The sequence below is a fragment of the Muscardinus avellanarius genome, assembly GCF_963383645.1.
Source record: "Muscardinus avellanarius genome assembly, chromosome: 5".
Taxonomy (NCBI): Eukaryota; Metazoa; Chordata; class Mammalia; order Rodentia; family Gliridae; genus Muscardinus; species Muscardinus avellanarius.
The window spans coordinates 608,492-630,965 of NC_137790.1; the positions used below are offsets into that span (position 1 = coordinate 608,492).

General features: G+C 61.6%; 1 protein-coding gene across 2 annotated transcripts; it reads right to left on the reverse strand.

Moving 5' to 3' along the window:
- Positions 1 to 783: 783 nt before the first annotated feature.
- Positions 784 to 18,047, reverse strand: COL6A2 (collagen type VI alpha 2 chain; the record flags this gene model as incomplete). 2 transcript variants are annotated; one of them, XM_080695779.1, is made up of 27 exons in its annotated part: positions 784 to 1,382; positions 6,439 to 6,477; positions 6,557 to 7,009; positions 7,658 to 7,810; positions 7,933 to 7,978; positions 8,198 to 8,233; positions 8,351 to 8,413; positions 9,705 to 9,767; positions 10,060 to 10,095; positions 10,399 to 10,449; positions 10,871 to 10,933; positions 11,248 to 11,310; positions 11,539 to 11,601; positions 12,121 to 12,183; positions 12,549 to 12,638; positions 12,968 to 13,030; positions 13,443 to 13,505; positions 13,853 to 13,906; positions 14,156 to 14,200; positions 14,284 to 14,310; positions 14,486 to 14,512; positions 14,843 to 14,887; positions 14,975 to 15,028; positions 16,259 to 16,324; positions 17,102 to 17,122; positions 17,235 to 17,833; positions 17,909 to 18,047. In XM_080695779.1, 27 exons carry the CDS (start codon positions 18,027 to 18,029, stop codon positions 784 to 786), a joined length of 3,066 nt encoding a protein of 1,021 aa, XP_080551905.1. The 2 variants fall into 2 exon arrangements, with proteins under 2 accessions (XP_080551905.1, XP_080551904.1); XM_080695778.1 differs by lacking the exon at positions 784 to 1,382 and adding an exon at positions 3,450 to 3,745 and having other exon boundaries at positions 17,909 to 18,029.
- Between the last annotated feature and the right edge of the window lie 4,427 nt (positions 18,048 to 22,474).

Genomic DNA, 22,474 nt, shown 5'->3' on the forward strand with positions numbered 1-22,474 from the left:
ACGGTGAGGGACGATGGTGAGGGAATGACGGTTAGGGATGACAGTGAGGGACGACGGTGAGGGACGATGGTGAGGGACGATGGTGAGGGACGATGGTGAGGGACGATGGTGAGGGATGATGGTGAGGGAATGATGGTGAGGGACGATGGTGAGGGACGATGGTGTGGGACGATAGTGAGGGATGATTTTGAGGGAATGATGGTGAGGGATGATGGTTTGGTGCCTGGTTAGGAAACTGAGGTGATGTGAGAGATGCTTTTAGGGGATTGTGTCATGGGTTCGTGGAGAGGGGCGTTGGGCGTTTCAGTGAGTGGATTTGGCGTGGGACATTTGTGTGGACATGTTGGTGAGATGTAGCACATCTCAGAGACACAGGTGAGACCCAAAGACGCAGCCCCAGCCAAGCCGCCTGGGGCGAGCAAAGCCGGGGACAGGTCCTCCCTCGGCACAGACATGGGGGCTGGGAGCAGCAGGTGGTTAAAGCCTTTATTAGACAGGGAGCGCAGCACAGGGCTCTCGGGGGCTCAGGTGGGGCCAGTGAGACGGGGCCCAGACAGGCTGCTCTGAAGGAAGGGGCTGCTGGGGGGCAGGGAAGAGAGGGGGAGAGAGGCATGGGGAGGAGGCCGGCAGGGTATGGGAGCCTTGGGTGGTGGGCAGGATATGGGGAGCTGGGAGAGGGTCCTTCTGTCTGGACCTTCTTGGAGGAAAGGGCTCTCGCAGCGGGAGACGCTTTGGGCTGCGGTCCCATTAGCACCATGGGCAGGAGGTGGGGCCAGGCTGGCGCTAACAGACCCAGCGGATGAACCTGTCAAAGAAGCTGGGCTGCACCAGGCTGTCAAAGTCCTTCTCTCGGAAGATGGCCGCCCTGTCGCCCAGGCTGATCTTGGTGAGCACGTCCATGTCCACGTCTCCGCCCACGGCCACCACAGTGGGCACCACGTTCTGCTTGCGCATGGAGTGCACCGCCTCCTCCAGGCTGTCGTTGCCTGTGACGCCATCCGTGAGGAACACGAAGGACAGCTCGGCATGGCGCCGCGCCCCGCCCCGCGCGCCCCGCACCACGTTGTTGATGGCATGCACGATGCCCGCGCCCACGTGGGAGAAGGAGTTGAGGTAGCTGGCGCTCTCCAGAGCCTCATGGATGACCGTCAGGTTGGAAGTCAGCGGGAAGGCCACCTGCTGCTCGCGCTGGCCGCCATACTGCAGCAGTGCCACGCGGGCGTTGAGGGGGTCGTCGTCCCTGCGTGCCAGCGTCAGCCGCCGCGACACCTCCTCCACGAAGCGCCGTGCCTTGTGGAAGTTCTGCTCGCCCAGCCTCTCGGAGCCATCCAGCAGGAAGACGAGGTCCACCGGCCGCTGCGTGCACTGGGCCACGTACAGCTCTGCGGGGGAGAGGCGGGTGGGCGCGGGGACAGAGGCCGCCTGCCTCTGCACACACTGCCTGCCGACCTGGCCTCGCCCAGAGTGGCCCTGAGTGGGGTCTTCAGGCAGACTCATTTGGAATATGTCCCACCACCAGGAGGTGATCCCAAACCAGAGGACGGAGGCCTAGGAGGAGGCTGGATGCTCCGCCCCTCCACTGAGCACCATCTGGGCCCAGGCCCGTACCTGCAGGGCCCCCCCTTGCTCTGAGAATCCCCTCCTCTTGGGGCAGGAGGATGGGATCTCAGAAAGACCCTGGTCCCGACTCCCTCTCACTGCACTGGAGCCAGCCAGGCCATGCATCTCCCAGAAATCAAGGAGCCAAGTACCCTCAGGTGTGCCCTGGTGTGGTGAGGTTGGTGTACCAGGAAGACCCTCCCTGCATGGGCCATCACCAGCCCTGGACTCAGGGTCCCCAGGGCAGGGACCGCATGAGGCACTGCAGCCCAGCCAGGCCCTCACCACACACAAGGGCATCAGACACTAGCTGGGGCCCTGCCAGCTCCATGCCTGCCAGGCACACAGGCCGGGCCCTTCTTGCAGGGCCAGCACCGCCACCGGCTGCCTCAGCTCATCCCTGGATGCTATCATGGCCCCAGCTCTCAGACCCCCAGGAATCCCGAGAACAGACTCCCGACACTGGGCAGGCAGACCAAGGACTTCTACGCAGGCACCCACCCACAGGAGTGCCGCAGGTCCAGCCACTGGCCACAGCAATGCCTCTAGTGTGTCCATTCTGGTTTTTATAAGCCCCCCCACCCCCGGCAAACACAATCCTTTCTGATGAGCTTATTAATGATGTAGCTTATTTTGGTGTTAACCATACCTGGAACTTGCCTGGAGTGCCTAGTAAGGTCTAGAGGCTGCTGGGCTTTCCAGGCCCCTCAAAACAAGCACACATTCGCACAGTCATCCCACAGGCGTGCCCCGGGGCTGGCTTGGGGGATTTTCCTTGAGGCATGGCCATCGTGAGGCCTGGGGGATCCTGGGGGGCTGATGGAGGCTCAGCAGTGGTGGGTGTTTGGGGATTGTTTAGGGTTCTGTATGTGGGCCACCCATAGCAGAGAGTCTGGCCAGCCTGTACTGCCCAGTGGGCTCAGACTGGACTGCCCCAGGAGGACTGACCTCACCTGAGCCAGAAGGCGCACAGAGGAGCAAGACGGAGGCCGGCACAAGACAAGGGCTCCAGGATTGAGGACATCCCTCCTGTCTCGCCGTGGGGCAGTGACTTTGCCCCAGCACCCCACTGCCCTGAGAGCAGCAAAGGTGCCTCAAAGGGCAGCAGACCCGGTGGTGCCTTGGGATCCCCAGGCCTGGGCTGGGACACTGGTGCCTGCAGGGCAGGGCAGGACCTCTGGTGGCTGTCAGTGCCTGTGATGCAGGCTCAGAGGCATCATGGCGTCAGGACAGCCCTTCTTACAGCACCCGTGGGTCATGAGCACATGCTGTCACCAAACAGGGTCGTGCCCACACCTGACAGGGCTCTCATGACTGCTGGGGCCTGTCTCTGCAGCCCCAGTAGAACCAGTAAGAAGACTTCCCCAAGTACTCAGATTCCGACCCTTCCTCCCTACATCCCCAGACAGGCAGCTCGGGGAACTGGGGTATTATGGTCAGCTGAATAATGGCCCCGAAAAATACCTATTCCCTAATCCTGGATTGGTGAGGACTACTTTATGTGGCCAAGAAGAAGTGGAACCAAGTTAAGATCTCAAGATGTAAGCTTCCTGGGTTTAGGGTGCCTTAAATTCAGTGACTGGTGTCCTTCCAAAGTGAGGGGAGGACTCAGAGACACAAGAGAGGATGCCTCAGGAAGATGGGAGTGATGGTCCGGAGCGCAGGCTGGGGATGGTGGCATGCCGGGGCTGGCGAAGGCAGGAAGGAGCTGGCCCCCAAGGACTTCTGGCTAAGACTGAGAGGTGAACTCCTGTGGACCTAAGCCCCCGGGTTGTGGCGGGCAGCCCCAGGAAGCTGAGCAGCAGGTGAGGGGCTGGCTCTGCCATCTCTGTGCATGGAGACCCTGTGCTTCAGCAGAGGGCCAGCGCGGTCTCGGGGTCCCCTGTGATGTCCCTGTGCACCAGCTTAAAGGTGTCAATGAACAGCTGCATCCAGTCCTGCCGTTCCAGCCCCGTGGAGAACTTGGCCCGCTCTGCGGTGTAGACCATCACGGCCACCAGCTGGGAGTAGGCGGCGGGGTCCTTGGTGACCTCCGTGGAGTTTAGCAACTGCTGGATCAGGGGGATGGTCCTGGGGAAACTGGGGTCCGGACCCTCTTCCGTGCGGAGGAAGGTGACCGGGGGCTCACCACCAGGCTGCTGTCCATCTGTAAGGGAGTGGCCAGAGAAGACTTTAGGGCTGTGGGTGGGCGTGGGCAGCCTCCAGCCCCTTCTCGGCCTTGCTCCTCGAGAGCAGAGTTAGGACCAAAGTAGAGAGCAGACAGGTGCAGGGGCGAGTCGACTGAGGAGATGCGGGGGTGGCAGCCCAGGCGGAGGTGACAGGAGTCTCAGCTGGAGTCCAAGACGCTTCAAGGTTGCCAGAGACCTGAGGGAATCTCTGGGCACTGCCACTCTTCCAAGGCCGCCTGACCACCATGGCAGGAAGCCACACAGCCCCCAGCTTCCGCCGCGCCTCTGCACCCAGCCTAAGGCTTGTGTTGGTGAGGAGCCTGCGACCCTGACCTGCCCAGCCCTCCCCATCCTCAGGAAGGGCCCTGGGAATGGCGGCACCAGGGAGGGAACCTCTCCATCGCTGTTTCTCTGCCGTACCTCTCCATCCCTGTCTCTCAGTGCCTGCTGGAGGGGAGGGTCTGGCTCGGCTGGGCGTCTTGTTCTCATTCTCTGCCACCTCTGGTTGTGAGGGGGAGTGAGCAAACCCACCAGTGCAGGGCTCTGGGCTCCCGAGCTTTCTCCTCACTGTGTCTTGGCCCTCCTTGTTCTGTGGCCTCAAGCCGGGTCTGGCTGGCTTTCTGGTGCCCTCGATGGTCCCAATACTGTCAAGTCCCCGGGCTTGGGCAGGTCTAGCGTGGCCCCGGAGGTTGGGGTTGAGGCAGCGGGTGCTGTCCCACCTGCAGCAGAAATGCTGGCAAGCATGCTCAGCAGGCTGCTGTCTGAGGGTGTGAGGGCTCCACGTCCCTGTCACCACGTTGACTGACAGCCATGAAGGAGGTGAGCTCTATGAGGTGTGGGGGGTCTTCTGGGGGCCGTCTCATTCCGTGGGGTCCTGGGCTTCAGGGGAGGTGGGACGAGGTGAGAGTGGCCAGCCCCCATTTCCTCCCCACCCTGCACTGGGTGGCTCTCGGCAGGGCTCCCTGTTTTGCGGAGTTTCATCCTGGAGCCACTGCATCTTGTGGGCAAGTGCCAAGCCAGACAGACATCTCAAGAAAGGGAAACCGTGGACCAATGAGACTCACAGACACAGACACAAACCCCGGACAAGCCCCTCACAGAGCAAATCCAACAACTCACAGCAAGCAGGGCACACCACGAGCAAGTGGGATTTGTCAGGTACACAGGGCTCGTCGACATTTGAAACTCTGAACAGGACCTGTCATCAGGAGCTCAAGGAAACTCGCGATCACCTCAACAGGCGCTGGAAAAGCCCGATTCTCAAGGTACAGCACCCTCCTTCCCCAGTGAAGGTGGCGGGGGGGGGGGGCTCTGGGGCGTCAGCATTTGATGGGAGCTGCAGGAGCGTTCTGGCTGGGCCAGGTGTGTGTGCGTCGGCCTCCCTGCGCACCCTGGCTGGTCCCATGCTCTGGGATGGAGGAGGATCTGGGGGGCGTGGATCTGGGGGTCCCAGATCCTGTGTGGCTGTGGGTCTAAGAGCACAGTGGGCCCCTTGCTCCAAGCACTGATGCCCTGTTGCCAGCATCATGGGTTTCTGGGAAGCTCCAAGCCCACAGTCAATGCAATCCAGTAACAAGGCCAAGGCACAGCTCTGTGAGCAATTCCCTGGGAATGTCCTGTCTGGAAACTTGTGAAGACCCTGACGCCAGCTCCACAGTGCCCTCCCTCGGATGCCTTACAAGTGGGAGTGTGCTCAGCAGCTTCCCTGTCTGCAGGAGTGGGCATGGGACAGCGAGAAGCGCTGAGCTCCCGAGGCAGACACGGGGGCAGACTCTGAGGCTACCCACCCATGCCTCAGCAGGACACCCCTTCCCCACTCAGCCTCAGACCCCTCGAGGCTTCTGGGATGGCAGGGCTCAGGGGGCCTCCTGTGGCCCCTCCCATGGCCACCGCATCCTGTAGCTCTGACTGCAGGGATGGTGGCAGCGATGTCCAGCCAAACACAGGTGCTCCCTACCCCTCCGGACGGCAGATCCCCTTCCTGCCAGCTCCAGCCTGGCAGAGGCCCTGCCTGGGCACCCCAGCTCCAGCCTGGCAGATCCCCTTCCTGCCAGCTCCAGCCTGGCAGAGCCCCAGTCTGGGGCACCCCAGCTCCAGCCTGGCAGAGCCCCTGCCTGGGCACCCCAGCTCCAGCTGGCAGCACCACTGCCTGGGGCATACCAGCTCTGCCCTGGCAGAGCCCTACCCTGGGCACCCCTACGTCCAGCCTCACACCAGGGGCCACAAATGTAGCTGGCAGTGTTAGGAGCAAGCAAACTGGCCGCTGTGTGGGGCATTTGCCTACAGAACGTTGTAGGTGGGTCACTTCACCCACCAAGCGCAGGGCTTTCAGAGACCTAGAGCAGGCCCGAACCCTTGGTGCTGGATGCCCGGCTGCTTCTGTCCCCAATGGGGGCAGGTGCCAGGACTCCCTCCTAGCCCCAGACCAGGGGCTAAGAGGCCAGCCGAGCCAGGCAGGCAGCACCAGCTCCTGCACCAGGCTGTGGAAGCCCCACCTCTGCTGTCTGGGGGTCTGAAGCTCAAGGTGTCTCTCCCCCAGGAGGTGCCTCTGCAGCAGCTGGGCCCGCACCCCCACCCCAGCGCGGCCGCTGGGGACAGAGGGCCTCGGAGGGAGGGAGGTGTTCAGGGAGGGAGGCTGCCTGGGGCTGCTGGATGGGGGGCTCTGCGTTACCTGTTTGGCAGGGAAGCTCTGGGCACACGATCTGGGGGTCTGGAAGAGAAGAGAGGCCAGGCTCTTGGTCAGCCCTGCCGGCCGGCGCGGCCCTTCCCAGGAGCCTCCGGGCGCTCACCTGGGCAGAGCACATCCTCCATGTCGTCGATGAACTTCTCGGCGACCAGGTCGGAGAAGAGCGTCATGTTGCGCACCTGCTGCGGCTTGTCGCAGGCGATGGAGTACAGATTCTCGCTCTCGTGCCGCTCGTGGAACATGTCCCCGATGCCGATGGCCGTCACCGTGACGTCGCGGTCGCACAGCGCCCTGAGGTTGAGGTCGTCGTCCCGCGGGTCGTGGCGCCCGTCCGTGATGACCACCGCGAACACGCGCGTCTTCTGGCGCCGGCTCTCCTTGATGAGCTGGTTGTAGGCGAACTTGAGGGCGGAGGGCGTCCAGGTGCCGCCCGCGATCCACTCGAGGTTCTTCACGGCCTCCTTGAAGCTGGACAGGGAGTCGATGCGCTCGTCGTCCAGCTGGATGGCCTCGAAGGTGCCTTCGTGGCTGTACTGCACCACACCCACGCGCGTGCCTGGAACGCCACAGGGGAGTGAGGTGGGAGGACAGGCCACCCCCGCAGCCCCGCCCCGCGCACCCGCCCGGCCACGCCCCATGGGCCCGCCCCACCCCAGCACCCCGGCCCCGCCCAATGGGCCCGCCCCCGCCTGGCCTCGCCCCATGGGCCCGCCCCAACCCACCCCAGCAGCCCGGGCCTGCCCCGTGGGCCTGCCTCACCTCACCCCACCCTACACCAGCAGCCTGGCCCCGCCCCACCCCACCCCAGCAGCCTGGCCCCGCCCACGGGCCCGCCCCACCCACTCCAGCATCCTGGCCCTGCCCATGTGCCCGCCCCCCGCCTGGCCCCGCCCCATGGGCCCACCCCACCCCACCCCAGGAGCCCGGCCCTGCCCCATGGGCCTGCCTCACCCCACCCCACCCCATCCCAGCAGCCTGGCCCCGCCCCATCCCACCCCAGCAGCCCGACCCCGCCCCATGGGCCCACCCCACCCCATCCCAGCAGCCTGGCTCCGCCCCATGGGCCCACCCCACCCCAGCATACCCTGCCCAACCGTCTGGCCAGTGCAGGTCCTGGAGGACCACCGGAAGCCAAACCTCTCTGTCCACAGGACGCCTGGGAACGAATCTGTCAGTGGTCTCTGTCTTTCCTGCCCTCACTGACCTGTCTCTGACTTGGGGTCCTTGGCAATGGCCCCCAGCCTGTTGACCACATTGATGACGAAGTTCTTCTCCAGGGTGAAGTTGGTGTAGCCAATGCTTTCAGAACTGTCGATGACGAAGACCACATCTAGGGCGCCGCAGCGCTTCTCGCAATCTGTGGGGGTGGCCAGGTCAGTGGTGGGGTCTGGGGGATGCGCAGGGCCAGGGATATGGGAGGCAACTGTACCCCAGCTCCCCACAGCTGTGTGTGTACAGACCGTGGTCCCCAGGACTCACCGCAGCACCCGCAGGTCTCTCTCACATAGGTCATGACGTCACATTCCTGCAACACAGTGTTGTGGGCTGGGGTCTTCAGGCCAGGAGCAGACCCTGCCCCGCCCCAAAGAGCTCCATAGGGAGAGGCCCCAGCTCTGACACTGGGCACGGAGCAGAGCCCAGCCTGCACCCTTGACCTCGCCCAGCCTGCGCCCACCCCGCACCCACTGCCCTGGCTTCTGACTTTTGGAGGGAGGACACTGGTTCTACACTGTGTCACACCTACCGTGAGGCCAGGGTCTCCAGGGGGACCGGGCTCACCCTGAGAAGCAAGGACAGCAATGAGAAGCAAGACCTGTGGCCAGGCCACCAAGGTTTCCGGGTGCCACCACCCAGTGCCCACTGAGACGTGGGTGAGGGCAAAGGAACGGGGGCTTACCTCTGGTCCTGGGACTCCTCTGGCTCCCCGAGGGCCTGGCTCTCCAGGGGGACCAGGATCTGCCTGAGAAGGAACAGGACAGGAGGCTCAGCAAACATGCCCAGTGGGTCCCTGTACCCCAGAGCAGCCCCGCCCGGTGCTGCCTGGGGGCTTGGGGGCCTCAGGAGTGAGGGGAGGCTGGGCTCACACCAGGAAGCCTAGTCTCTGAGCGCCCTGAGCAGCCACCATCAGAGCCTGGTCTGCCAGAGAGAGACGGGGACCACAGAGCCCACAGAAGCTTCCAGACATGGCGATGAACAGCTCATGGCAACCTGTGGCTCTTCCTACCCCATGATCCTCTACTCACCCATTCACCCTCAGGACCCCACCAAACTATCCATCTATCCATGCACCTACTCGTCGTCTGTCCATCCATCCATCCACCCCTCCATCCACTCATCCCTCACCCACTCACCCAGCCACTTATCTGCCCATCTCTCCCTCCACTTATTATCTACCCATCCACCACCCATGCACCTACTTGTACACTCACCCACCCGCTGAGCTCCTGACCTGTCCATCCACTCATCCCTCACCTGCCCACTCCCCCATCCATCCATCTGCTTGCCCATCCATCCATCCATCCATCCATCCATCCATCCATCCATCCATCCATCTGTTTGTTCCATCCATCCATTCATCCATCCACCCACCCATCCATCTGTTCACCCGCTTATCTGTCCATCCACCCACCTGTCCACTCATCATTCCACCCACCCACCCACCCATGCATGTACACATGTCTATACCCATCCATCCACTCACGTGACAGGCTTCCCCACCCACCCACTGCCCACCCTCCAACCACCCCCTCCTCCAGTTCTCCATCACCTGCTTGTCTACCTCCGCACACCCACCTACTCATGCACCCACTCTGACACCTCTCCACCTGCTCACCTATCCCTCTGACCACATCATCTCCTCACCCACCTACCCATCCCCTTGCCCACCCACTCACCCTTCCACCAACCCACTATCAATGCACCCCCTGCCACCCTCCTGCCCACTCCCCCTGGCACTACCCACCACCATGCGGCCATCCACCACTATCTGCTGTGCATTCAGTCACATCCACCTGCTGGACACCTGGCCTGTGCTGGGGACCTGAGCCTGGGGACACTGGCCTGGCTGCTAGTGAGCACCTGCTGGGCGCTTCTGGGTGATCTTGGGGGGTGGGGGGCAAGGTGGAGGGGAGGGAGAGAGCAGAGGCCTCTGAGCCACTGTCCTCTTCAAAGGTGGGGTGCTGGACAGGCTGGGGATCCTGGTCAGTCCCCACTCTGGTCCAGCCCTGGCCGCAGATGGAGAAGACACTCACAGGCTCTCCCTTCTCTCCTTTTCTCCCAGGTCCTCCTTTCACGCCAAAGTCTCCTCGGCCCCCCTGTGAAAGGACATACACGTGAGCCCCGGAAGGCGTCTGTCTGCTGCCCCTGCCCGCCCAGCCTCAGGAGATGCCTGCTTCACAGCTGAAAGGTGGTAACACTGATGCGGCTTTTCAGGCAAGCCCAGGGTCTGGTTTGAAAGGGACTCAGACCTGGCAGTCACCACCACTCAGCCCAGTGTGGGCCAGGTGTGTGACCTCGCAGGGCATGGTGTGGGCATCCCAGCCCTCAAGGGAGGCGGCATGCAGACCCCCAGAAGCAGGAAGGGCCGGTCGGGTGGGGGCCACGTACCTCAGGGCCAGGTGGGCCGGGCTCCCCCTTTTCTCCCTGCGAGGCAAGCACAAGTCACATGGGTCACTTGGTCGTGGACCATCGCCCAGCCCGGACGGAGCCGACTCCCTCAGAGCTGAGCCAGCTCTGCTGTGGGCAAAGGCCATGTGGCCCATAGTGCTGAGCCCTGACCTGGGGCTGGGCCCCGTCCGACTGCGACCCCATCTCACCTTCTGCTGCCCACTGGGCCTGCCTTGGCACCGAGTGACCCTGCACCTCTCCTGGCCCCTCCCTGAGCCTTTAGACCCTCCCCAGGGATCCAGCCCCTCTCCTGGAGCCCCGTCCTGTGCCACCACTCACCGGTGCCCCTCGGGGTCCTGGGTAGCTGAATCCAGGCCTGCCGGGGTCTCCCTGGAGGAAGAGGCCGGGCAGAGGGATGAGCAGAGACCGGGTGGAGCTCAGGGCGGGTGAGCACAAGGGGCCCCTGGCTGGGCTTGCACTGAGAGCCAGCTTCGCCCCACCCACCCCCGTTGAGTTGGGAGATGGAGGTGGCTGTAGCCCACACAAGGAGATGGCCCTTGGACCACATGGCCATGCCTCAGGGCCCACCTTGAGTGGGATGTGCCATTCCCTATGTGAGGGTCAACGCAGGGAGTGGGGGAAGGGCTGCCTGGTTCCCGCAGCCCCCATGCCATGCCGACTCAGCCTGGCCTGCCTTGGCTGGCCTCATTCTGAGCTGAGAGCAGGAGCTTAGGTCAGGTGAGGCCCCTCTGCCAGGCCAGGGCCCGGAGCTTCACCCATCCGTCACCCTTGCCCTGGGTGGGGGGTGTACCTTGGGGCCTGGCTGTCCTGAGTCTCCACGGGGCCCAGCATCACCGGGGTCTCCTCGAGATCCCTGAAGGCAGGATAGAAACCAGGGGTTGGAGCAGTCACCTGTGATAGGGACTGACCTGCACCCAGGGGTCACCCGATGCGCACAGCCCAACTCTGAGCAGCAGACCACACTGTCCAGCCAGCGGAGTTGCCCCGAGGCCCAGGGGCCTGGCTCCTCCTCTAGTGTGGGCCTGCCGCGAGGTCTCTTCAGGGCAGAGGAGGCTTGGCCTGGGGTGTGGGAAGGCCCTGGTCCTGCTGACGAGGTTGTCATAGGGGGTGACCACAGCCAGCCTTGCCACCCACAGAGGGCTGTGGCCGGCGTCGTCTGCCACTGACCTGCTTCCCGGGCTCCCCGACTGCCCCCGGGGGGCCTCTAGGTCCAGGCAGTCCTCGGTCTCCCTGCAAGGGAAAGGGTGAGGTTGGGGTCCCCTCAGAGGCCCGCTGTCAGTCTTGTGGATGTTGGGGGGCTGGGGGAGGGCAGGGCCACACCACCCGCTGCTCTGCAGAGCTCCTGGCCTCAGCCCTGACCGCGGGGCACAGGGCAGGTTGTTCCGTGTGCAGCCCCCGCAGAGGGTGCTGGCGCCCATCCCCAAGACTGGCCCCCGCCCACTGGCCCTCACTCCTCACCTTGGCTCCTTTGTTGCCGACCTCTCCAGCCAGGCCCCGGGGCCCTTCAGGGCCAGGATCTCCCTGTGGGAAGAGGCCCGGTCCATGTTAGCTCCTGGCTGGGGATGGGTCTGGGTCCCACCTGCTGGCCGGGCTCAGAGGGAGGGTCCTTTGACCCCCGGCAGGAGGACCCCGGTTTGTGAAGTGATGTGGGAGCAGCACCATCCTTTATCCTGAAGCCCTGCCCCACTGACCGCCGACCTCACACTCCCACTGAGGCCCTCGTGGTGGGGCTGGGACCCTGCCACCTCGGAAGGGGCCGCTTCACCCCATCTTGAAGGGGCTGTGGCTGTGGATTTTGCCCACACGAAGCCCTTTTAGGACCACCCTCAGAGCTGCGACAGCGGTGGTGCACCTGCGTGGAGCCGTGCTGTGTGTGGCCGTGTGGAACAGGCCCTGTGTGGGGAGGGCCTGGGCCTGGGGATCGGAGCCTCCTGGAGAGACAGGCCCCAGGAGCGTTCTGCCTGCTGAGGAGGGGTCGCCCTGTCACAGGGCCTACAGTCCTGCAGGGAGACCCTGGGCTCCTCCACACACATCACTCACCTTCTCCCCCTTGGGGCCATCACTGCCTGGGCCGCCCTTGGCTCCGGGGTCTCCCCTGCGCCCCTGCAGAGAATAGACATGTCTGCGGGGGAAGGCAGCTCCCAGATCCCTGAGTCAGGCCCAGCTGCAGGAGGAGGCTGTGGGCCCCAGGACTCAGGCTCTGGGTGTGGGGACCCTGTGCTTGGGGATCCCTCCTCAGGGCCTTGGCCTGCACTGCGGCCTCCTCTGCTCATGCTGTGGTGCTGTGGCAGATCTAGGGATGGACGGGGCCATGCCAGCCTCCCAGGGGACTGTGCCCACCCAGTCCTGGGGAGACCTGCTGTGCTCTGCCCTGGCCCAGTGCCATCCTAAGGCCCCTCCTAGATGCTCTAAGGAGGAAGCAGTGCACTGGACCCTGGCCTGCACGGCCTTCAGGGCCGGGCACTCACTGGCTCGCCTTTGGGTCCGCGGGGCCCGGGCCCGCCCTTGGCCCCTTTCACGCCGGGACTCCCTGGGGCTCCGTTGTTGCCTTGATATCCCTGTGGATGGGGGAAAAGGCTCAGCCACAGCCTGTGGGGGCTGTCAAGCCAGAGGGTGCATGGAGTGAGGCCCGCTGCCTTTGCGAAAATGAGGGGCTGTTGCATGCCCCCCGATGCAGCCCACATGGCGGCCATCCCCTCCTCACAGGATGAGGACGCGGCCCACATGGCGGCCGTCCCTGTCCTCACAGGATGAGGACGTGGCCCACACGGCGGCCATCCCCTCCTCACAGGATGAGGACGCGGCCCACACGGCGGCCATCCCCTCCTCACAGGATGAGGACGCGGCCCACACGGCGGCCATCCTGGCCAGGGTGAGCACGACTCACCTTGCTTCCTTTGTCCCCCGGGTCTCCTGGAGGCCCTCTACGTCCTGGGCGGCCAGCGTCCCCCTGGAAGGGTTTGGAAAGATCAGCCTCTGCTCCTCTGTGGGTGAGGGTGAAGGGCCCCGGAAGCAGGGCAGGACCTGGGCAGGTGCCCCCGCCCGTGTCCTAGGGCAGTAGGGAGCCAGCCGTGATGGTGGTGGGTACCCAGGTGGGTCCCTCAGCCCTCCAGGGCAGGGTCCCTGTGCACTGCACAGATGGCAGTGGGACATGCCCAGGCCAGAGGGCTGGGTGGAGGGAGGCCCAGGCTCCTATGCGCACGATGAGCTTGGCGGGCTTGCAGCCAAGGCCCTGTGGCCTGCTCCTCAGTGACTGGGTCGGGAACAGGCCCTCTCTGCGGGCTTTCTCTGCCTAGGCTGTGTTCTCTGAGGCCCTGAGGCTGGCTGTGTGGAGGCTGCAGTGGGCCTGGGCGGGCACCTACCTTGGCGCCCTGGTCTCCTCGCTCGCCTGGGCTTCCTGCCTCCCCTGGGTACCCGTCCGGGCCCTGAGAGAGAAGGGAAGAGATGTGTCCCCTCCTGCCAGGCACCATCCCAGGCACTCTTTGGTTCTCCCCAAGCCAGGGTGGCAAAGTACCAGCCCCCAGTCTTCCTGGGCAGCCCGGGGGTCTGTGAGACCCCTGCCCATGAGGCCAGGCCCTGCTGGCCTTAGTCAGCAATGGAGCAGGCTGACAGGGATCCACCTGGCCTGGAGGACGACCCACAGACCACCAAGAGCAGGCACAGAACCCATGGGTACTCTGCCACTGGGGCTGGGCCATAAGCAGGGGAAGGGTGGGCCTCTGTCCCCAGAACCAGGCTCAATGCCAGGGCACCAGGCGTGCACAGCGCTTACCCGGTCTCCGGGGTCTCCCTTGCAGCCAGGAGGTCCAATGCGGCCCAGCTTGCCCTGAAGGAGGACAGGGTGGAGGCCGGTCAGGGCAAGGCAAGGCCTGGGGTCGGAGTGAAGGCCACTTCACAGCATGGGGCTATGGCGCCTTGGTCACCATGAGGTGATTCCCAGCAGCCACTGAGACATCTCCAGGGATCTGGTCAGGAGTGTGAAGTGCTCCTGGTGTGTGTGCATGTGTGTGAGTGTTTGTGCGTGCATGGGTGTGTGTGAACAGTCACAGCAGTGCCAGTCAGAGGCTCACTGTACCTTCTGCCCATCGGTTCCATTCTTGCCGGCCAGGCCTGGGGCACCCTGGGAAGCGAAGGAGAGGGGACGGTTGGCCCTGATTCTTGTCCTCTCTGAGCAGCCCGGGCCCCGCGCACCTGTCTGCTTACCTTCCTTCCATCGGCTCCGAATTCCCCCTGTGTGGGAGGAGAACAGGTGTGAGGAGCCCCTGGGGAGCGGAGGCCCTCCCACAGAGCGGGCGATGTGGGCGGCTGGGGAGCGAAGGCCCTCCCACAGAGCACAGAGCGGGCGGCACGGGCGGCTGGGATGAGGCCGATCCACCCAGACTGCCTGCTCAGCACCCGTGCTTACCTTCTCTCCTTTGAAGCCAGGAACACCCTGGGGGCGGGAGGAAAGAACCGGGTGTTACCAGGGGCAAGATGGCGTGGCGGGGCCCTGGGGGATGGCAGGAAGGACAGGGCCCAGCAGTGGGGTAGGGACAGCCTGGCAGGCGGCCACCACGCTCAGCGGAGGGGTTGGACGAGGGCTCAGGCCAGACACTTGGTTTGGGATGGCCGTCAGACTGTCTGGTGCGTCTCTTGCTTGGAGACAGGGCTGCTGGGCTGCAGGCACCGGTGAGGGTGGTGGGGAGGCCTTCCCTGGCGGCATGGGCTCCTGTGCCAGGCTGCCATGCCAGCCCCAGCCCTGGGCAGGGCCAGGGGAACTTGCCTTGGGTCCTGGGAATCCAATGGGGCCTTCGATGCCTGGATCTCCCTGCGGAAGAAGAACAGTTAAGCCGGGTGGCTCCCAGGCCTGGTGTGCGTGCGTGAGTGACCTGGGGTGTGGCGTGGGGATGCTCACCTGTCGCCCCTTCTGTCCGGGCTCTCCTGGCTCACCCATGTTGCCCTTGGCACCCTAAAAGCAGAGGTCAGGGAAAAGGGTAAGCTGTCACCTCCTGAAGACAATGTGGAAGGTACAGTCCTCCCTACAGGGGCCACCTTGAGGTCCTGGCCAACGCCAGGCAGGGCTGGTGTTGACCCTCTCCTCTGAGTGTTGGCGGGCAGCCTCTGGGTGGGCATGCCCCCACACCGCCCTTCTCACCACTGAGGCATTCACAGTGACATTAATTCCTCTCAAATGCAGGAGGTCTCTAACTCCAGACAGGTCCCAGCTTCAGAAATCTAATAAGGGTCACATTCCTTCAGAATTACATTTCTTTGTGGTGCTAGAGATTGAATGCAGGGGCATTCTACCTCTGAGAAACACTCCCAGCCTTATTTTACTCTGTGTTTTGAAACAGGGTCTCGCTAAGTTGCTGAGGGCCTTGTTGAGTTGCCGAGGCTGGCTGTGAACCTGTGACCCTCCTGTCTCAGCCTCCCAAGTGCTGGACTGCAGGCATGGGCCATGGCGCCTGGTTAGCAGGTTACTTTAAGTGCCCCATCTCATCGTTAGAAGTCTGTCCCTCCCCTTTCCTTTGGAGTTTCAGACTCTGGCAGTGAAGTCTGGCAGGGTTTTGTTCTAGATACTTCTATTAGGGAAATGCAGGTGACCATTCAAAGCAGAGCCCCTAAAACCTTCTGTTTAATAAACCAGAAAGTGTTCTTCATGGAAATCATCAACTGAATCAACAGTAATGCACCTATTTCTATATATGTGCACCTATATGTAAATAAAGATCTGTATATAGTTTATTTTTTTGGTTTTTGTTTTTTTGTGGGTCTGGGATGGAACCCAGGGGCATTTGACCCCCGAGCTACACCCCCTACCCTATTTTTTATTCTTTATTTTGAAACTGGGTCTCACTGAGTTGCAGAGGGCCTCACTAAGTAGCTGAGGCTGGCTGCGAACCACGATCCTCCAGTTTCAGCCTCCCGAATGCTGGGATTACAAGCGTGCGCCACCACGTCCGGCTTGTATATGGTTTATATAAAGTCCTAGTCTATTCTAAGTGAGCATGCTTACTTACTTTACAAAAGTATCTTAATATTTTTTAAAAAAATCCTTTTCTCAAAATGACACTTAAAGGAAAATGATAAAATCTGAATTCAGTTTCTCCAGGTTGGAGTGTGGAGCCATCCAAGGCTCAGCTGTCCTGGACATGTCGGGCTCCTGGCAGGAGGCCTCGCGGGCCCTGGGGCAGCTCACCTTCTGTCCACGGTAGCCCTTGGGGCCGGGGGGCCCAGGGATCTCCAGGCAGCTCACCTTGTAGCACTGGAAGGAGAAAGCAGGGTCAGCTGTCAGGCTGGTGGGACAAGTCCCCAGAGGGCCGAGGGCTCTGGACACAAGTGTCCTGGGATGCTCAGAGGAGCCCCGATGCCCGTCAGGGCCACTGCGGCCAGGGAGAAGGAGCAGGTGCTCGCTCGGGCGCTGGGCAAGCAGAGGGCTGGTTTTAGCGAAGTCGTTTAGTCAGTTTTGGGGAGGTGAGGCTGAGTTAAGCAACGGTGGACGGTCATGAGCCCAAAGCGACGGGCACTGAAGAGGCCCCGCCTATAAACAGGAGCGGAGCCGCCACCCTTGCTGGCGGCTGTCCTAGGAATGAGCGTCTGCAGAATCCTCCCGGGTGACCCCGGGGCCTGCTCCCCTTCTCTGGGGGCCAGAGCTTGGACACACGCCACACAGGGAAGTCACAGACCTCCCGAGACTGCGGGGCCTGGCTGGGCACCGCTGCCGTCTCCTCCTGGCCTGGCTGGGCTCAGGCTGTGGCTCTGAGTTGGGGGCAGCCAGGTCACGACCCTTACTCTCCACCCTGAGCATGCTCAGCAGGGGCCTAGCGCTGGCCCCGGGACTGAAACAGCCTGGTCTGGCCGGGAGCCCTCCATGCAAGGTCAAGGTTCTCCAGCCAGCACGGGGCCGAGGGCTCCTGCTTCCTCCTCTCCTCTGCTCAGCACCAGCCCGAGAGCAGGTGTGGTCCTCTCTGCGGGGTCAGCGGCCTCCCTGGCCCAGGGGGCAGTGTGGCCAGGGCCGGCAGGAGAGGAAAGTGACACTCACCTCGCCGTAGGCTTCGTGTTTCTGCAGAAAAGACAGAGACCCTGGTTAGCCGCGGCTGTGGGACCTGGCCCTTACGCCCCAGGTCTGGCCCTGCCAGGCCTTACCCCCTCCGGGCCCGCACACGCCTGCTCACCATGACCTTGATGATGCGGTTGATGGTGTCCTGGTCGATCTCGGTGGAGTCCGGCCGCATGGTGGCGTAGTTGTTACGGTAGAGCTCGTGGGGGGTGCTGGCGATGTCCCGCAGGCCCTGCTCGTTCAAGTTCATGTTGGGGGCGACCGCGAAGAGCCGGATGCCCTCCTCGCGGGCCCGCTCGGCCTGCATCTTGATGCCCCCGCACGGGCTGCCGGTGACGTGGCCGTCGGTGATGACCACGGCAAAGTTGACCACGCCACGGCCCACGTGCCGCCGGATCTCCTGCGTCATGTTGGCCAGGGCGCAGTCGGTGAAGGTGCCGCGGCGGAAGGAGCGGATGTTCTGCAGGCTCTTGGTGAAGGAGGCACGGTCGCTGCCCGGCGGGCTGAACACCTCCACCTGGTCGGAGAAGTGCAGCCCCCCGTAGCGCCAGCTCAGGGCCACCTGGTCCAGGTAGAACTCGTTCTGCAGCTGGCTGATGAACTGCGGTGCAAACTGCTGCATGTGGTAGAGCAGGCTGTCCGTGGGGGACTGCATGGCCACGCTCTCCGAGGTGTCCAGCACGAAGTACACGTTGACCGGGCAGTCGGCCTTCTCTGGGGACAGCGGACAGTCATGGCCTGCCCGCAGTGCGTAGGGCCCGTCACCGCCCTCCCCGCCTGCCCCGGTACCTGGGCAGTTGTTGTTCCTCTCAGAGGTGGAGGTGTCGGGCGAGAGGACCTCCTGCTGCTGGGCATGGAGGGCCCCCAGGAGCCCCCCGAGCAGGAGCGTGGAGAAGGGGCCCCGGAGCATCGTGGCAGCGATCCTGCGCCTTGACGGCCTATGAGAGGAAGAAGGGCTGCTGCAGACGGGGCCCGTGCCCACGGCTACAGAACAGGGCCTGTGACCACGGCTGCAGACGGGGACCGTGCCCACGGCTGCAGGACAGGGCCCATGCCCATGGCTGCAAAACAGGGCCCATCCCCACAGCTGCAGACAAGGCCCATGCCCACGGCTGCAGAACAGGACCAATGCCCACGGCTGCAGACAGGGCCCATCCCCACGGCTGCAGCCAGGGCCCATCCCAGCGGCTGCAGACAGGGCCCATGCCCACGGCTGCAGGACAGGGCCCATCCCCACAGCTGCAGACAGGGCCCATGCCCACAGCTGCACACAGGGCCCATCCCCACGGCTGCAGCCAGGGCCCATCCCAGCAGTTGCGGACAGGGCCCATGCCCACAGCTGCAGACAGGGCCCATCCCCACGGCTGCAGACAGGGCCCATCCCCACGGCTGCAGACAGGGCCCATCCCCACGGCTGCAGACAGGGCCCATCCACATGGCTGCACACAGGGCCTATCCACACGGCTGCAGACAGGGCCCATGCCCACGGCTGCAGACAGGGCCCATCCCCACAGCTGCAGACAGGGCCCATCCCCACGGCTGCAGACAGGGCCCATCCCCACGGCTGCACACAGGGCCCATCCACACGGCTGCACACAGGGCCCATCCCCATGGCTGCAGACAGGGCCCATGCCCACAGCTGCAGAACAGGACCCATGCCCATGACTGCAGACTGGGCCCATCCCAGCAGCTGTAGACAGGGCACACTGCTGGCCAGCAGGACTGGGCACCGTCCTCACCCTCCAGGAAGCAGGAGCCACACCATATTGTTGCCCTCACCTGGACTAGGAGCTCTGACTGAAACTAGGAGCATTCTATCTCTGAGCTACACCCCCAGCCCTGATTTTTAGATTTTCATTTTAAAATGGCCTTACTAGGTTGATGAGAGTCTTACTACTTGCTGAGGCTGTCCTCGAAACTGCAATCCTCCTGACTCAGCCTCCCAAGTACCAAGATTACAGGAGTGCACCACTGTGCCTGGCTTACAGACACAAATATTTAGTGAGTGCATCTGGACTTAGAACTGAGTGGGATTCACACGCTCAGTCCTGCCCTCTGGAGGCTGGGCACTGTAGAGATAGGCCCATCTGAGTAGGGTCAAAACTCCAGGCACCAGAGTTCCCCCCCGCCCCAGGCTTGGAGGCGAAGGACAGCATCTGTGTACTGAGTTAGGAGCCAGTTCCAGGCCCTGGTGCGGCCCCGTCGGGTGTGACCTCTGGCCTGGCTTTCCCTTCACATGGCACTTGGGAATGGCAGGTCTGTGGTCAGACACAGTAGCGGCTACTGCAGGCATGGGGCCTGGCCTGGACTCTGGCTTGTGGCTTGGGGAGGCCGTCTGGATGGGCCCCGAGCTGGCTTTGCTGTTCCTGCTGGCCTGGGTCACCCATGGCTGATGTGACCCCAGAGCACCAAGATTCAAAGGCACAGGACCCTGTGGGGTCACCGAGGGCAGATAGCTACCTGTGCCCCTGCAGCCACACAGATGCCCAGCAGGCCAAGGCTACCACACAGGGACATTTTCTAGCACCAGACCTGGGGCCGGGGACCGCCCAGGAGAGGCCTGAAAGGTTCTGCACTTCCGCTGCCTCTGTGTGGATCAGATGGCCCAGCCCCCCAAGAGCGACCCAGCCCCTGGGCTGCCCTGGAGGTGGGGGGCACACCTCAGAGCTGGTGCTGAGGTGTCCAGCAGCCCTCAGGACAGCCCCCACAGTGGGCGAGCAGGACCTGGAAGAAGAGGAGGCCCGTGCAGGTTGAGAGCTGTCCCAGGCGGGGGTGTGCGTGGCTCTGAGTCTTCATCCCCAGTCTGAGATCAGAGAAGGCACTTCCAGGCTTCAGAATTTTAAATTATTTTAGTTGAAAAAGTAAATGGATCCAGGGGACAAAAGATGAGATGCTAAAGATACCAGAATCCATGAATTAGACAGAAGAAACAGGGATGGTGAAGGGGAGGACAGATGAGGGCAGAGACGGAAGAAAGAGCACAGCAGACTCTGAGGGGCAGCAGAGGGCAGCTCCGCAGAGCAGCAGTGACCAGGACTTGACGACCACCCGTGGCTACCAGGTGAGCAGAGCTGGTGGCGAGCCTGCTTGCGGGTGCTGGGAAACCTGGCCCTCATGTATAATGAAAAGGCAAGCAGCACCTCTGCAGGGAAAAACAAGAGCAACGATGAAGTGCAGGAAACACCTAAAGGAAACCCTCGGCCCTGCAGTGCATGGCCACCATCATCCGAGATGGCCCCGGCTCGGCTCCCTCCTGGTACCCATGCCCTGCGCAGCCCCGCTCACACAGAACCCCTACCCACCTGCAGGGCCAGCAAGGACACGGGTGTCCGAGGGCGCCGTGGCTGCCACATCACACGCATGGGGAGGAGCCGGGCCTCCGCCGGCAGCCTGGGAGGGAGCGGTCAGGAAGCGGTCCGCAGCCCGGTGGCCTCCACCGGCCTCAGCGGCCACCTCCACCTCGCGGGAGACCCTGAGCCCGAGCCAGCCCAGCCCCGAATGAATTCCCACCGCAGACACTGCAAGTGTGCAAAGGCCGCTGGCTTCCGGTCCACTAACACCAGTCAGAAAACGTCATGGAGAAATACTAGTTACATTAGCAAGAAAAACAATACCAATCCAAGGAATAAATGAATTAAATAAGAATGTGCAGGACTTAGGGAAAAAACCCCAGGCTTATTTTTTCTGGGGAATATATTGGAGAGGCAAACGTTGTTTTAGCTAAGAAATCATCTAGCCGGGCATGATGGCCCACGCTTGTCATCCCAGCACTGGGGAGGCTGAGACCAGAGGATGGCAGTTCGCCGACAGCCTCAGCTACTTAGAGAGACCCTGTTTCAAAAAATAAAGAATAAAAAAAATAGGGCTAGGGTGTAGCTCGGAGGCCAAATGCCTTTGGGTTCCATCCCAGACCCGCAAAAAGAAAAAGAAAAAGAAAAGGAAAAAGAAGTCATCTAAATACCTTAAGCAGATAATAAGAGTATCAGTTGTTTCTGACCACGCATGGTGCTGTGGTCCAGACCTTTAATCCCAGCTACTTGGAAGTAGGGTCACAAGTTCTGGGCCAGTCAGAGCGACTTGCTGAGAGAAACCTTTCTCAAAATAAAACATAAAGGGCTTGGGATGTAGTTCAGTGGCAGAGTGGTCCTGGGTTCAATCCCCAGCATAAAAAATGATATTAGTTGTTTATAGCTAAATGTACAATTAAATGCAATTTTAATTAAAATTTCTGGGAACAATTTTTGCCTTTTTTTTTTTTGATGGTGCTGGGGATTGAACCCAAGGGCACTCCATCCCTGAGCTATATGCCCGCCCTTCTTATTTTCAAACAGGATCTCACTAAGTTGCTGAATCTGTGATCCTTCTGTCTCAGCCCCCTACATACTGAAGCGGTAGGTGTGCACCCCCATGTCTGGCTCGGGCCTGTTCTGATTTGAGGCTTCTTTTGTCTGATGCTAGTGTAGCCCACCTCTTCTGTTACGTGAATGTAATATCCTTTCCCATGCATCAAGTCCCTGTTTTATCTTTGCTCTAGAGTGAGTTTCTGGGGTACAGCCTGGAGTTGTAGTACAGTTTAAACACCCAGTCTGCATCCGCAGCCCGTTTCTTGGCTGGAGTGTTTGCACCACCCACTCAGAGCAGGGTCTGATAAGAAGGGCTCCTTTCTTTTGCCTCTGCTTCCTTTACACCTCATAGCTCTTCGCCCTAATTTTCTGCATTACTGTCTTCCTCTGCTTAGTTGGTTTTTGGTAGTGAGATGCTTAAATTCCTTTCTCGTTTCCTTTGAGTTTGTTTATTCTTAATTTTTCTGTGCATACTATGGGGATCAAATTTATCATCATAGAATTAAAACACTGAATTTATGCCACCTAAACATCAAAAACATATAAAAACTCTACTTCTTTAGCCGCTCTGACCACGCTCCTTTCAGCTATCGTTGTCACAAAACTCCCAGTGGCGTCAGCCCTCGGTATCTGGAGGGGATGGTTCCAGAACTTCTTGTGGTACCGGCTCCCGTCACTCCGGCCCTTGTATGAAATGGTGCAGCATCTGCGTGTAGCCCAGGCACACCTCCTATGTGCTTTGGCCGCTTTTAATACCTAGTACCATGCAAATGTTATGTGAGTGGCTGCCGCACCGCACTATTAGAGAACAATGATACCGAGAAAGAGACGTGCACGTGTTCAGCACTGAGGTAATTTTCCAAATATTTTCAACCTGCAGTTGATTGAATTTGTGAATGTGGAGCCCATGGGCACGGAAGAATGATCATATATTATGCCAAAACATAACTAATATTTAGTGCATACGTTCCTTCCATTGTGTAGTAAACTGTGGAATTATAAATCAAAATTA